Source organism: Gopherus flavomarginatus, chromosome 1 (genome assembly GCF_025201925.1).
Source record: "Gopherus flavomarginatus isolate rGopFla2 chromosome 1, rGopFla2.mat.asm, whole genome shotgun sequence".
Classification (NCBI taxonomy): Eukaryota; Metazoa; Chordata; order Testudines; family Testudinidae; genus Gopherus; species Gopherus flavomarginatus.
In genome coordinates, this window is record NC_066617.1 from 158,845,745 (window position 1) to 158,858,443 (window position 12,699).

Here is a 12,699-nt window from a genome sequence, read left to right on the forward strand (position 1 = left end):
AGAGCCAGGCACAGTTTAGATAGTTGGTGGAGCAAGCTTCCTTACATGACTCAATGCACTTTAGTGTTGTCCTGTGTCTCCTGACCATAGATTTCCCATCATGCTAAATTGTATGAATTTGTGTCATGTCTGCTCGGGTTTTGGTTAGGAAAATCAAAGTCCTTTCAGCTTGGTGGGTAAGATTTATTGTTCCAGGGATTCTTTAATCACTCCCAAATAGTTGAGGGATTAAAGAATTTTGCAAGTCTAAAGTAAACTCTTTGAACAGGCAGGAATTCATGGACAGTCTTCATGAATGAATTTTTTGTTCTTTTTTTATCACTATATATTTTTGTAGAAAACAGATTGTATGAGGAAAATAACCATATATGAAATCCTAGGCTGTGTCTATGAATGGAGAAAGGCAGCGTTGCTATACCTGCCTGAATACACCACCCAGTAATCCAGATTCATTCAAAGTTACGAACTACAGAAACTTTTGACACAGTGACCAGTCCTTCATCAAACTTGGCTTAGATCATAAGCCAATTTAGAGGGCTTGACTTTGCTCTCACTGGACATAAGCCTGCTACAAAGTCATCTCAGATTTGTTAGTAGGCAGTTTCTACACCAGGTGTTGTCCAAGGCTAAAATAAAGGGGATTACAGGTCAAATTGAGGAGGATTGATAGAGCAAGGTGGCAGTGGAAGACTATGATAACTGGGAGTTCTGCAGTTCAGCACTGAGCACTGGGAGGAGGAATTTGTATCTTCCATGCTACTATTATGGGTGAATATTTCCGTGAACATTAAAAGTGACCTAGTTGATCCAAAAATAATTTCAGAGATGGAAGAGAATTTGTACTAAGTACACTGTAGAACTAGGGTAGTGTGTGCGCTTTTGCACACACTCACCATATATCTTTGTTCTAGAACAGTGGTTTTCAAACTGCAGGTGAGACTCAGTACTGGGTCACGGTGGCTCTGGTCAGCACCGCCCACTGGACCAGTAAAAGTCCTGTCAGTGGCGCTGCCCAGCTAAGGCAGGCTAGTCTCCAGAAGGAGCCAGCAGAGGGTCCGGCTCCTAGGCTGGAGGAGGGCGGGCACGGAGCTCTGGGCACTGCCCTGAGCACTAGCTCCACACTCCCATTGGCCTAGGGGTAGGGTGGTGCTTGCGGGTGAGAGCCATATTGAGCCACTTGCACGCCTCTGCCTAAGAGCCAGACCTGCTGCTGGCCACTTTGGGGTGCAGCGTGGTCCACGGTGCCAGGACAGGCAGGAAGCCTGCCTTAGCACCTCACCCCTGCGCAGCTGACCGGGAGCAGCCCAAGGTAAGACTGCACCACAACCCTGCACCCCAGTTCCCTGCCTGAGCCCCCCCAAACCTGGAGCCCCTTCCAGCACCCCAAACCCCTCGTCCCTGGCCCCACCCCAGGGCCTGCACCCCCAACCCTGACACCCTCCTACACTCCCAGCCCTGAGCCCTCCCAAACCCAGAGCCCCTCCTGTACCCCAAACCCCGCAGCCTTCAGCCCTGCACCCCAACCCTCTTCCCCAGCCCTGAACCCCTCCCACACCCCAAACCCCTCATCCCCAGCTCTGTGGCGTCGTGGGCATCAACACTTTTTTCTTCATCTGGGTCGCCAGAAAAAAAAGTTTGAAAACCACCGTTCTAGAACTCAGTTCCATCTCTGCGTTGAGATACCTGTAAGCTGTGAATTGCAAGTAAAAGCATACTCATGTGGCCACTGGGTGTCACCATTCATTCATAGAGATAAAACCAATTACAGTTTTTCAACTCCCAAACTCCTCTAGAAGATTATGGCTTCTTGATGCTTTGAGTGAAGAAGCTACACTTCTCAAATTTTTGCTTTTTCTTAAAAGCGGTGCAGAAGTTTTTATGCCTGGTAGCATTTTTTATGGCCATGTTTCTTGGGCAGTACCTCACCTTGGTACAATGGAGGAAGCCATGGCTTCTTATAACTTTCTAGGACGTGGTGTGGAAAATACAAAAGTGGAACAAAGCTGCAGAAAGGACATGTTATTTTTTGCTTGTTTCTAGGGCAATGAACTTATGATTTTGAACTGTATGTTTTTAGGTAAGTCAGATCGGTCCAACTAGTAACACTTTTTTATTGTTGTACCTTAGAGACTAAAAAATTTATTTGGGCGTAAGCTTTCGTGGGCTAAAACCCACTTCATCAGATGCATGCAATGGAGAATACAGTAGGAAGATTGTATATATACAGAGAACATGAAAAAATGAGTGTTGCCCTACCAACTCTAACGAGACTAATCGATTAAGGTGGACTATCAGCAGGAGGAAAAGAAAAACTTTTGTAGTAATGATCAGACTGGCCCATTTCAACCAGTTGGCAAGAAGCTGTGAGTAACTGTAGGGGGAAAATAGCGTGGGGAAATAGTTTTTAGTGTGTGTAATGACCCATCCACTCCCAGTCTTTATGCAAGCCTAATTTAATGGTGTCCAGTTTGCAAATTAATTCCAGTTCTGCAGTTTCTCATTGGGTCTCCAGGGAGGTTGAAGTGTTCTCTGACTGGTTTTTGAATGTTTATAATTCTTGATGTCTGATTTGTGTCCATTTATTCTTTTGCGCAGAGACTGGCTGGTTTGGCCAATGTACGTGGCAGAGGAGCATTGCTGGCACATGTTGACATATCACATTGGTAGATGTGCAGGTGAACGAGCCCCTGATGGTGTTGCTGATGTGATTAGGTTGCTGATGTGATGGTGTCCCTTGAATAGATATGTGGACAGAGTTGGCAACTGGCTTTGTTGCAAGGATATATTCCTGGGTTAGTGTTTTTGTTGTGTGGTGTGTGGTTGCTGGTGAGTATTTGCTTCAGGTTGGGGACTGTCTGTAAGTGAGGACTGGCCTGTCTCCCAAGATCTGTGAACTTTTATTGTTGGGTTTGAATTTCCTGGAGTTCGAATGTCACACGAGGATAATTGGTACTTTTTTTCTAATACTGTGTTGCTACGGGAAGGTGATGCACTCTTAAAGCCTAATCCAGCTGAAATGTTAAACTGCATCCCCTGCCTGTGTCCGGCTGCTCAGATTAAGTTAAACATCCTTTGGGAATTTCTGAACAGAACCTGATTTATACTATAGTGTTCCAACTCACCTCTATCAATAATATGTGGGAAAAAATCAAATATCTTTAATACAATACAGAAAATGTACCACTTGAATACCCTAGCGGCTCCATTTTCCTGCACAGCCATACTTCCTTGTTCCATAGTGTTTTATATTTTACAAACTCTGGTAATAACTTCAATAGGAAAAACAGATTCTCTTCTTGGTTTTACATCTAGTGCTAGAGTTGGTGTCATTAGCCTTTCATTCTCTTAACTGTTGTTTTAAGCTGTCCTCTTCTCCCAGCAGATGACTTAGTGGAAGGTATGTTCACTTCATGAATTTTCTGGAAAGGGGAATTACAAATGGGTAGGTTTAGTTTTCTCTCTCCAGTGTGCCATATCTGTCACCAGCATGCACGCTATCACCCAAATAAAGAAAGAGAAGATGTCCAATATAGTTTCTGAAGCTGTCTCTATCATGCTACTGGTGACTAGAAGAAATTCTTGCAGATAACTGGATAAATTATTGACAGAATTGAAAGAGCACTGGAGCTTTCCGGTCTGAACGATGATGTATTCCTCAGGGAGAACAGACCCTGTAGTTCATTTCTAGTTTGTTCTGAGTCACTTTGATAGGTGAACTCTAGCACTTCCATTATCTTTTTATCTGTAGTAAACACATATGGGAAATGGTGGTGTCCCTACAGCCTAATTAACCACATTACTCTGATTGCTGTAGTATTTAATAGAAATTGCTCCCCCCCTCCAAAAAAAAGAGGCTTATACAAAAATCCACGTGTTGCTTGGTGTTTTGATGGGTGAGGGACAGGGAGGAGATGTTTGACCTTCATTCTGTACAAGAGTGATCAAGGAGGATTGAATCCCTACATCCCACAACTTGTTGACTCATATTGGCAGTAGTGATGGCTAGCTCGGTGGTATTTCCAACACTAGGGTTTTTTTTCTGTATGGTAAAAGACAGATAGGCTTGAATGTAGGGTTTAGCTTGTGACCTCTCAGCATCTTTAGGGAATGTCAAAAGCTGCAGCATTTCATTTCCCTGGTTCCATATGCACACATTTAAATAATGCAGCAGCTACACAGATGCCAGAGTGCTCAGTCTTCTTATAGGCCTATTTCAGCTCTAATTTCTGAGACAAAGAAAATGAAAAAGTAAGCAGTTAAAATATTTTGACTTTTGGATCTTTCTCTTTCCCACACTTCCATAATGGGGAGGCTTGTAGTGAGTGGGGTGTGTGTATATGTGTAATATATATGTATATGTGTATGTATATTGTAATTGACTGACATGATTTTGTCTGCATTGACAGTTCTTGAGCATTGCAGACTAGTTCAGCAACAAGGCCATAGTTATTTTGCTCTGAATGTTTTGAACCGCTCTGGGGTGGGATTATTTGCCAGGTGGCAGAAAGCAAGGTCTTTAATGCCTGAGGTTCATAGCCTAGTGCCCAAATGCAAAAAAGCTAGATTTCCAAAGATGACATCTTAAAGAAATCAAAACAACAAAAAATAAAACCCTGGTGAGATTGATGATTAATGAGAAAATGGTCAGAACACTAGTGACAAATACAGAAAGATATAAATGCTCACATACTTGCCTTAATTTAAGGGAGCTTTAGCTCTAGTATCTTGGTTTATTCAGTCCTAATAGCTGTAAGGAAAAGTGCATTCACCCATGCTAACCCCATCTCCTCCTCCTTATTCCCTCCAGTTCTGTGATGCCAGCTGTTCTGGACCCTGCTGGATCTCTGACAAACCCCCGCAAACATGTTGTTCTAACTGATCTGCTTTCTCTTTTCTACTTCCCCAGCCCAGTGATGTTGAATGGTAGTGTGGAAGTGGGTCACATGGGGAATGCATGATGAGGAATGAAGAGGGTTTCTGATAATGGAAAGACAGGAACCATTCATGATCCTTGAGTAATTGCTACCAACTGGCAAACCCTTTGAAATAGTTAGTTCCCTTATGCGACACACTTATCTCACAGTAAATTGTTTTGTTTAGAGAATGCAAGAGGCAAGAAAACCAGGTTACATCATCCAGGCAGAGAGCTTTACAGTCATGTCACTTTCTCGCTCACAGCAAATCTCCTAAAGGAAAATTCAGAAAACTCATGGATTTCTTTGGCCCTATTTTTATGTTTGCAAAGAAGGGATAATGAAAAGTATCACAACAGTATAGTGAGTGATGTATGAGAGTCACGCCACAGTATTTGCAAGAAGAGCTAGCTCAGAATAGTTGACTCATCTTTTGCTGATAAAAAACATCATTTGCATGTGCACTTTTAAAATACCACTTGGTTGTGGTAGGAGAGAATAGTAGGCTGTATAAGATTAAAAAGTGTCATATACTTCAAGGCTGCTTTCACATCAGGGTCCAAAGCTCTGAATGTACAGATATGAAGTGGTGTTTGCCAGTTAGTCTACGTGTGTATATGATACATGTGTATGTGTGTGATTGTTTACATAGGAGCAGAAGTATGTAACATATAATGTATAGATTTTTGAATAAAGCTGATCACACTGCTGGGGGGGGAGGAATTCACAAAAATGGAGCGAATGTATATATAGGCATGACACTACACCTATACATACATTCGAGAATTGAGGTTTGACTGATTGGCTAGGGCATCCTTCCTTATTCTCAAAACCAACACTACCAGAAGAGATAAGAGCCGAAGGATAGATACAAGTCATTTTGGCAGCAAAAAAAAGGCCACAAAAACAGGTGGGAAAGTTTCTGGGATGATGAAGGAAGAAGAAGAGGTGGAAAAAGAGAGGACAGGCTATTACCATCAGAGAAAAGGAGAGAGAGCAACAGTAGAAGCAGGTCTGCAGGTGTGGATTTGTGAAATGAATCTAAGTAGTAAATAAAATAAAAACACGCAAATAGTTACTCAAGGATCTAAAACTGTCTCTGGGTTCTGGTGATTTGAGGTTTGTACTCATGGGAATGGAACCCTTGCTATGGAATTAGTCCTATATCTGGCAGAGCAGAAAATAAAAATCAGAATGAAAATAAAATAAATCACAAATGAAAGATTGTAAACTAGACCTGTATCACAAAGTTGTTGGACTTTGTCTTGTGGCAGTGAATTCCATGGGTTAATTATGTACTCCATGAAAAGTGTTCATTAATTTTAAACTTTCTCTCTCTACATTTTTCATTTTATTCTCATTTATTCTTGTATAGGGAGAGAGCATAAATGGGAGTGTCAAGTTTCCTTTTTCTATACTTTTCATTATTTTGTGTACCTCTTCAATCTTTCCCTTTTAAGTTTTGAAACTGAGCTCTTGAGTCTTTAGAGTAAAAAATAATTGTAATCAACTCTGATGATGATAGTGTACTTTGTGCTGTACCTTCTTGCCAGTATGATTTTTTTTTTCTCCAAGGTACAAGTATCCTATATAATTGCACACACTCACTCATTAAAAATAAATCATATTACATATTCAGAAGGCTGTATCTATACTGAGGCAATTAGAATTATTTACTTATGAGAATGAAATTTCTTCCTTGAGGTACAAGGCCTTCTTATCAAGTATGTACCGTATATACTCAATCATAAGCCAGTTCGTTTATAAGCCGATGCCCCCTCACCCTCCAAGATGGATAAGTAAAATTGGGAATTTTTTATGACCCATTCATAAGCTGACCCTATAATTCAGGAGTCGGCCAACTTTGGCTCCTGAGCCATCAGGATAAGCCTCTGCTGGGCCGAGATGGTTTGTTTACCTCGAGCGTCCACAGGCACGGAGGTAAACCTAAATAAAAAAAGTGTCCCGACCCGCCAGCTGCTTATCTTGACAGGCTGGACAGCAACCGGTGGAGAAATTTAGGGGAGAGGAGAAGCTTGGGGTTGGGGGAGTAACCCCTGTGACCACCCCCCACATGACCCCACCCCTAGCCTGGGACCTCCTCGCTCTCCCCATCCCACCTTAGCTGGGGTGGGCCAGGGGAGACTGTCTCTGGCCTGGCTGGAGTTGCCCCGTTGCGCCAGGCTGGGTGGCATGGCCACAGCCTGCTTCGGCGGGCTGGGCTGGGCAGCACAGCCACAGTGTGCTCCGGTGAGCCAGGCGGCGCAGCCGCAGCCTACCAGCTTCGGAGGCTGGGGGGAGAACAGCGTGGCCAGAAGCAGAGAGAGATTGGCCCCACCTCTTCCCTTCTGGCTCTGCTGGCTGTGCTGCCTCTCCTTGCCCCCTCTGTTGGGGAAGACGGGGAGGCTGTGTCCCACCTCTCCCTCTCTCTATCCCCTTTCATAAGCTGATCGCCTTCTCTGATGCTTCCCTTTTTTACTAAAAAATTCGGCTTATGAATGAGGGTACATGATATAAATTTGAATGTCAGTGAATTTTATATTTATATAGAAAATGTATGTCCTGAGTACAAAAAGTCCTGTTGTTGCTACGTATGGCTTAGCTTCACTTGTGGTAGCAATAGTGAGAGTGCTCATGTAGGTAGGCTTTCTGAGTCTATGACTGGTACTTACCTTCATATTGAATCATTCTGGACATAGCAGATATAAAAGATAGTACTGTGTTTTGTTTTGTTTTTGTTTTTTAAATAAACTTGGAACCTTTTCTATGCTGGCACTGCCATCAGTGGAACTCAACTGGTAGTAACAAAAGTATGACTTATTTCTGGGAGAGAAGACTAATGTAAACAAGTCCTTAGTGATTTGCTGGGTGGCTCCTCTTTAGGTTAAGCGGTACCAGTAAATGCTCTCAAAATGTTCCTTCAAGTACTTATGTTTACCCTCAGATAATGATACTGACCCACCTCTGAGTTTGTGAGATGCTAAAATCCAGAAATTCTCCATGGGTTTCATGTGCACATGATGTGCATATGTTATATGTCATCAAAAATTCTCCGTCTTCTTTATTTACTGGAGGTCACTGCTGTTTGCTTGGGCAGAGTAGAGGCAGTTTAAATAATTGAGTGAGCTATGAGAGAAGCACAACAGGTTGTGCACTCTAATTGGCTAATTAAGTCACAGCATTTAAGACTAGGACAATTGTGATTAAATGACTACCGCAAATGCATCTAGAGGTTTTCTTTCAAATTGGGAGGTATTAATTAAAAAGTGTAGCCAGAGGACCCACTACTGACAAGAGTCTCAGCTGAAGTCTGGGAGTACTGTGCTCCACTTCCATCCACATGAGGCCTCTCTAAGTGTCATGGAAATCTGTCATCTTTTTCTATAAATATCTCTATAGTTATGGGAACCAAACAGAAAAATCTTGACTGCTTTCCCTGCTGTCTGTTTTTATTTTTATATTTTAATTAATGATATTAATTCTCAGTTTGTATAGTTGGAAATGATTATACAATTCTGAGTTTCAGAATAGGGTGGGAAGACTATATCAAAATACTTGAGATTTCTAGGGCCTATTTTGCCTCTGAGCAGCTGAATTGTAGAATCATAGAAGATTAGAGTTGGAGGAGACCTCAGGAGGTCATCTAATCCAACCCCCTGATCAAAGTGGGACCAACCCCAACTAATTCATCCCAGACAGGGATTTAGCAAACCGGGCCTTAAAAACGTCCAAGGATGGAGATTCCACTACTTCCCTAGGTAACCATTCCAGTGATTCACAACCCTCCTGGTGAAATAGTTTTTCCTAATATCCAACCTAGACCTCCCCCAATGCAACTTGAGACCATGGCTCTTTGTTCAGTCATCTACCACCACTGAGAAAAGCTGAGCTCCATCCTCTTTGGAACCTCTCTTCAGGTAGTTGAAGGCTGCTATCAAATCCCCCCTCACTCTTCTCTTCTGCAGACTAAATAAGCCCGGTTCCCTCAGCCTCTCCTCATAAGTAACGTGCACCAGTCCCCTAATCATTTTTGTTCACTTCTGCTGGACACTCTCCTATTTGTCCACATCCTTTCTGTAGTGGGGACCCCAAAACTGGTTGTAATACTCCAGATGTGGCCTCACCAGTACCAGATAGAGGGGAATAATCACTTCCCTTGATCTGCTGGCCATGCTCCTACTAATGCAGCCCAATATGCCGGTAGCCTTCTTGGCAACAAGGGCACACTGTAGACTCATATCCAGCTTCTCGTTCACAGTAATCCCCAGGTCCTTTTCTGCAGAACTGCTGCTTAGCTAGTCTGTCCCTAGCCTGTAGCAGTGCATGGGATTCTTCTGTCCTAAGTGCAGGACTCTGCACTTGTCCTTGTTGAACCTCCTCAGATTTCTTTTAGCCCAATCCTCCTATTTGTCTAGGTCACTCTGGACCCTATTCCTACCCTCCGCATATCTACCTCTCCCCCCAGTTTAGTGTAATCCGCGAACTTGCTGAGGGTGCAATCCATCCCATCATCTAGATCATTAATGAAGATGTTGAACAAAACTAGCCCCAGGACCGACCCCTGAGGCACTCCGCTTGATACCAGCTGCCAACTAGACATTGAGCCGTTGATCACTCCCCGTTGAGCTCGACGATGTAGACAGCTTTCTATCCACTTTATAGTCCTTTAATTCAATCCATACTTTTTTTAACTTGCTGGCAAGAATACTGTGGGAGACAGTATCAAAAGCTTTGCTAAAGTCAAGATATATCATTTCCACTGCTTTCCTCGTATCCGCAGAGCCAGTTATCTCGTTATAGAAGGCAGTCAGGTTGGTTAGGCATGATTTGCCCTTGGTGAATCAATGTTGACTGTTCCTGGCTAATTTCTAGTTAAATTAAGCACTGTGTGAATGTGATGTCTCATTTCATGTAATTCTTCTTTTAACACGAATAACTTAAGGTGGGCAAGAGTTTAAAATCAAGACCCCTTATGTGAGGTCACAGATTTTCATCCCTCTCCCACCTCAGTGTGAAGTTTGAAATTAGGTTACAGATCTCTCTGAAACTGACAAGCTGGAAATGTTAAACATCCTGCTTGAAGCTTTGTTCTTACTCTGTTGTATTATGTTTAGGGTTTTTGTTGGGTTAAAAGAAAAATCTCTTTAGTCCTCAAAATACTTATAGCAATGTTACCATTTCAGCAGGATCAGATTAACCTTTCTAAAATGTGCTGTAATTAAAAAAAAAAAACAAACCTTTATCGATAAGTAATTAAGTAGGTAGGGTGTGTCAGGGAATTTGAAGTTAGCAATTCTTGTAAAAAGTGTGAGATTGTGAGATGGAAGATATCATTCCCTCGAACATCTTTTATGGAGACTTGAATGGGCAGAGTGGTCATTGACCTGTTTGGCCTCACTTGCACTGGGAAAATGCCTCATGTTAGAAAACCTGTTAACTAATCAGTTTTAATTAGCATGGTGTTGAATGTAACTTAGCAGTAATGGGCAACTCGTGTTTAACATTGCATTAGCTTAAAAAATGTCAGCATGTTTTCTAACATAAGGCACTTTTGGAGCATTGACATTCCCTTTGTTAAAACCTTAGAACCTTGCAAGCTGACATATTTCTTAAGCTGACAGCTCCCTTGAATACTGTTCTTGTATTTCCCTGTTTTGAATCTTTTCCTTATTATTTCTTCTGTTCTCTCTTCCAGAAAGACGAGGTGTACCTCAACTTGGTGCTGGACTACGTTCCTGAAACAGTATACAGAGTCGCCAGACATTATAGTCGGGCCAAACAGACACTCCCTATGATCTATGTCAAGGTAGGTAATTATAATTATAAATTGAAATAGGAAGTTTGCTGTAACACAACATTTCTAATTGTTGTTAGTTTTCCTCAACCTGAACTTTAAATTCTCACACTAAACTGCAGGATAGATTAAACAGTAAAGGGTTTATTTCAAGGCAGCAAAATCTATAAAAAGAAATGATTATAAGAGGAATTTGTTGGAGCCTAAGTGTGTATATAAAAAAATTTAAGATAGCAAGTTTCAGCAACACTCTGTGCTGTTGTTTAGACTCCTACATTTTAAGAGAAATGATAACCCAGCAGCGATGTTTTGTCCCAGAGACAAAACAATATATCTGGGCTGTTGTTGAAGTAGAATGTTTACAATTTAACTGTATGCCCTCCAGAATTTGCGCAGTTGTTTGGATCTTAGGTTGTTAAACATTTTCAGGTGTTTGCAATTACAATAAGATCATGTCCTGCATAAAGGTTCTTAAGTTTAAATGCTCATGGCTTTCCTACATACACACTCTGGGGAAACTGGTTTTACCTGAGCACCTCCTTTCCTGTGAGATGCGATGTGGCATCAAGGCCTTTGCAAATTCTCCTGGTGGGGAAATGACAATTTTGGGAGCTGTGGGCACTGTCATTCCTTCTGGACCTCGGAACTGTTTTTATACTCTTTTTCTGACACAATAGTCTTTTCTTTTCATCCTACTATTGATAAAGAATATGGTCTTGATGTCCGGAACACTAATTTACCTCAGAGACATCTCAAAGGCAAGAAGAAAGACTACATCTATCTGTAGAATTTTTTGTATGTATGTACGTATGTATGTATGTATTTTAAAGAGTAACTTAGCAAGGTAGGATAGTGTCAGAGTTTTATTACTAAATAAGTCAAAAAACTGTTAAGCCTCTTTGGAGTTGTCCACAATATGAATTCTGGCAGTGGAGGTATATACTAAAATTATACATATAAAGTATAACATACTTTACTCCACTTAGGAATGAATAATCAGTTGCACACATACAAAATGGGAAATGAGTGCCTAAGAAGGAGTACAGCAGAGAGAGTGGATCACAAGTTAAATATGAGTCAACAGTGTGACACTGTTACCAAAAAAGCAAAGTTCATTCTGGGATGTATTAGCAGGAGTGTTGTAAGCAAGACATGAGAAGTAATCCTTCTATTCTACCGTGTGCTGATTAGGCCTCAACGGGAGTAGTGTGTCCAGTTCTGGGTGCCACATTTCAGGAAAGATGTGGACAAATTGGAGAAAGTTAAGAAGAGCAATAAAAATGGTTAAAGGTCTAGAAAACATGATCTATGAGGGAAGATTGAAAAAATTGGGTTTGTTTAGTCTGGAGTAGAGATGACAGAGTGGACATAACAGTTTTCAAGTTAATAAAAAGTTGATACAAGGAGGAGGCATAAAAATTGTTCTCCGTAGCCTCTGAGGATAAGACAAGAAGTAAAGGGCTTAAATTGCAGCAAGGGTGGTTTAGGTTGAACATTAGGAAAAACTTACTAACTGTCAGGGTAGTTAAGCACTGGAATAAATTGCCTAGGGATAATGATGGAGATTTTTAAGAGGAGGCTAGACAAACACCTGTCAGGGATGGTCTAGATAAATTTAGTCCTGTCATGAGTGCAGGGGACTGGACTAGATGACCTCTTGAGGTCCCTTCCAGTCTTATGATTCTATGATATAGCTTCTAACATTATATAATATGGAAGATAAGAAAGTAGCAATGTAAAATGACCAAAAACAAACAAACAAACAAAAAAAACCCCAAATACCAATTTGCATCCAGTTGTACTCTGAGATGGAGCATCATACTAAATTTTGTATATACCTGTTTTTGACTCCTTGAATAATAAAGAACACTCTTAGACTTTTTGGAGTAAACTTTCAAAATACTTGTATATTTATATAGGTAAATTCAGACAACAAATTTGATTTGTTTGTAATTATTACATGTTAAAGTTAACATCTCCTTATGGTGCATC

General features: G+C 41.4%; 1 protein-coding gene across 4 annotated transcripts in view; it reads left to right on the top strand.

The window, feature by feature from the left end:
- Positions 1–12,699, top strand: part of GSK3B (glycogen synthase kinase 3 beta) — a 256,101-nt gene that overhangs the window by 136,522 nt on the left and 106,880 nt on the right. For all 4 annotated transcript variants that reach the window (XM_050959745.1, XM_050959759.1, XM_050959735.1 and 1 more), the window contains exon 4: positions 10,609–10,719. In XM_050959745.1, coding sequence (XP_050815702.1) covers positions 10,609–10,719 — 111 coding nt within the window. The remainder of the gene's footprint in view (positions 1–10,608; positions 10,720–12,699) is intronic.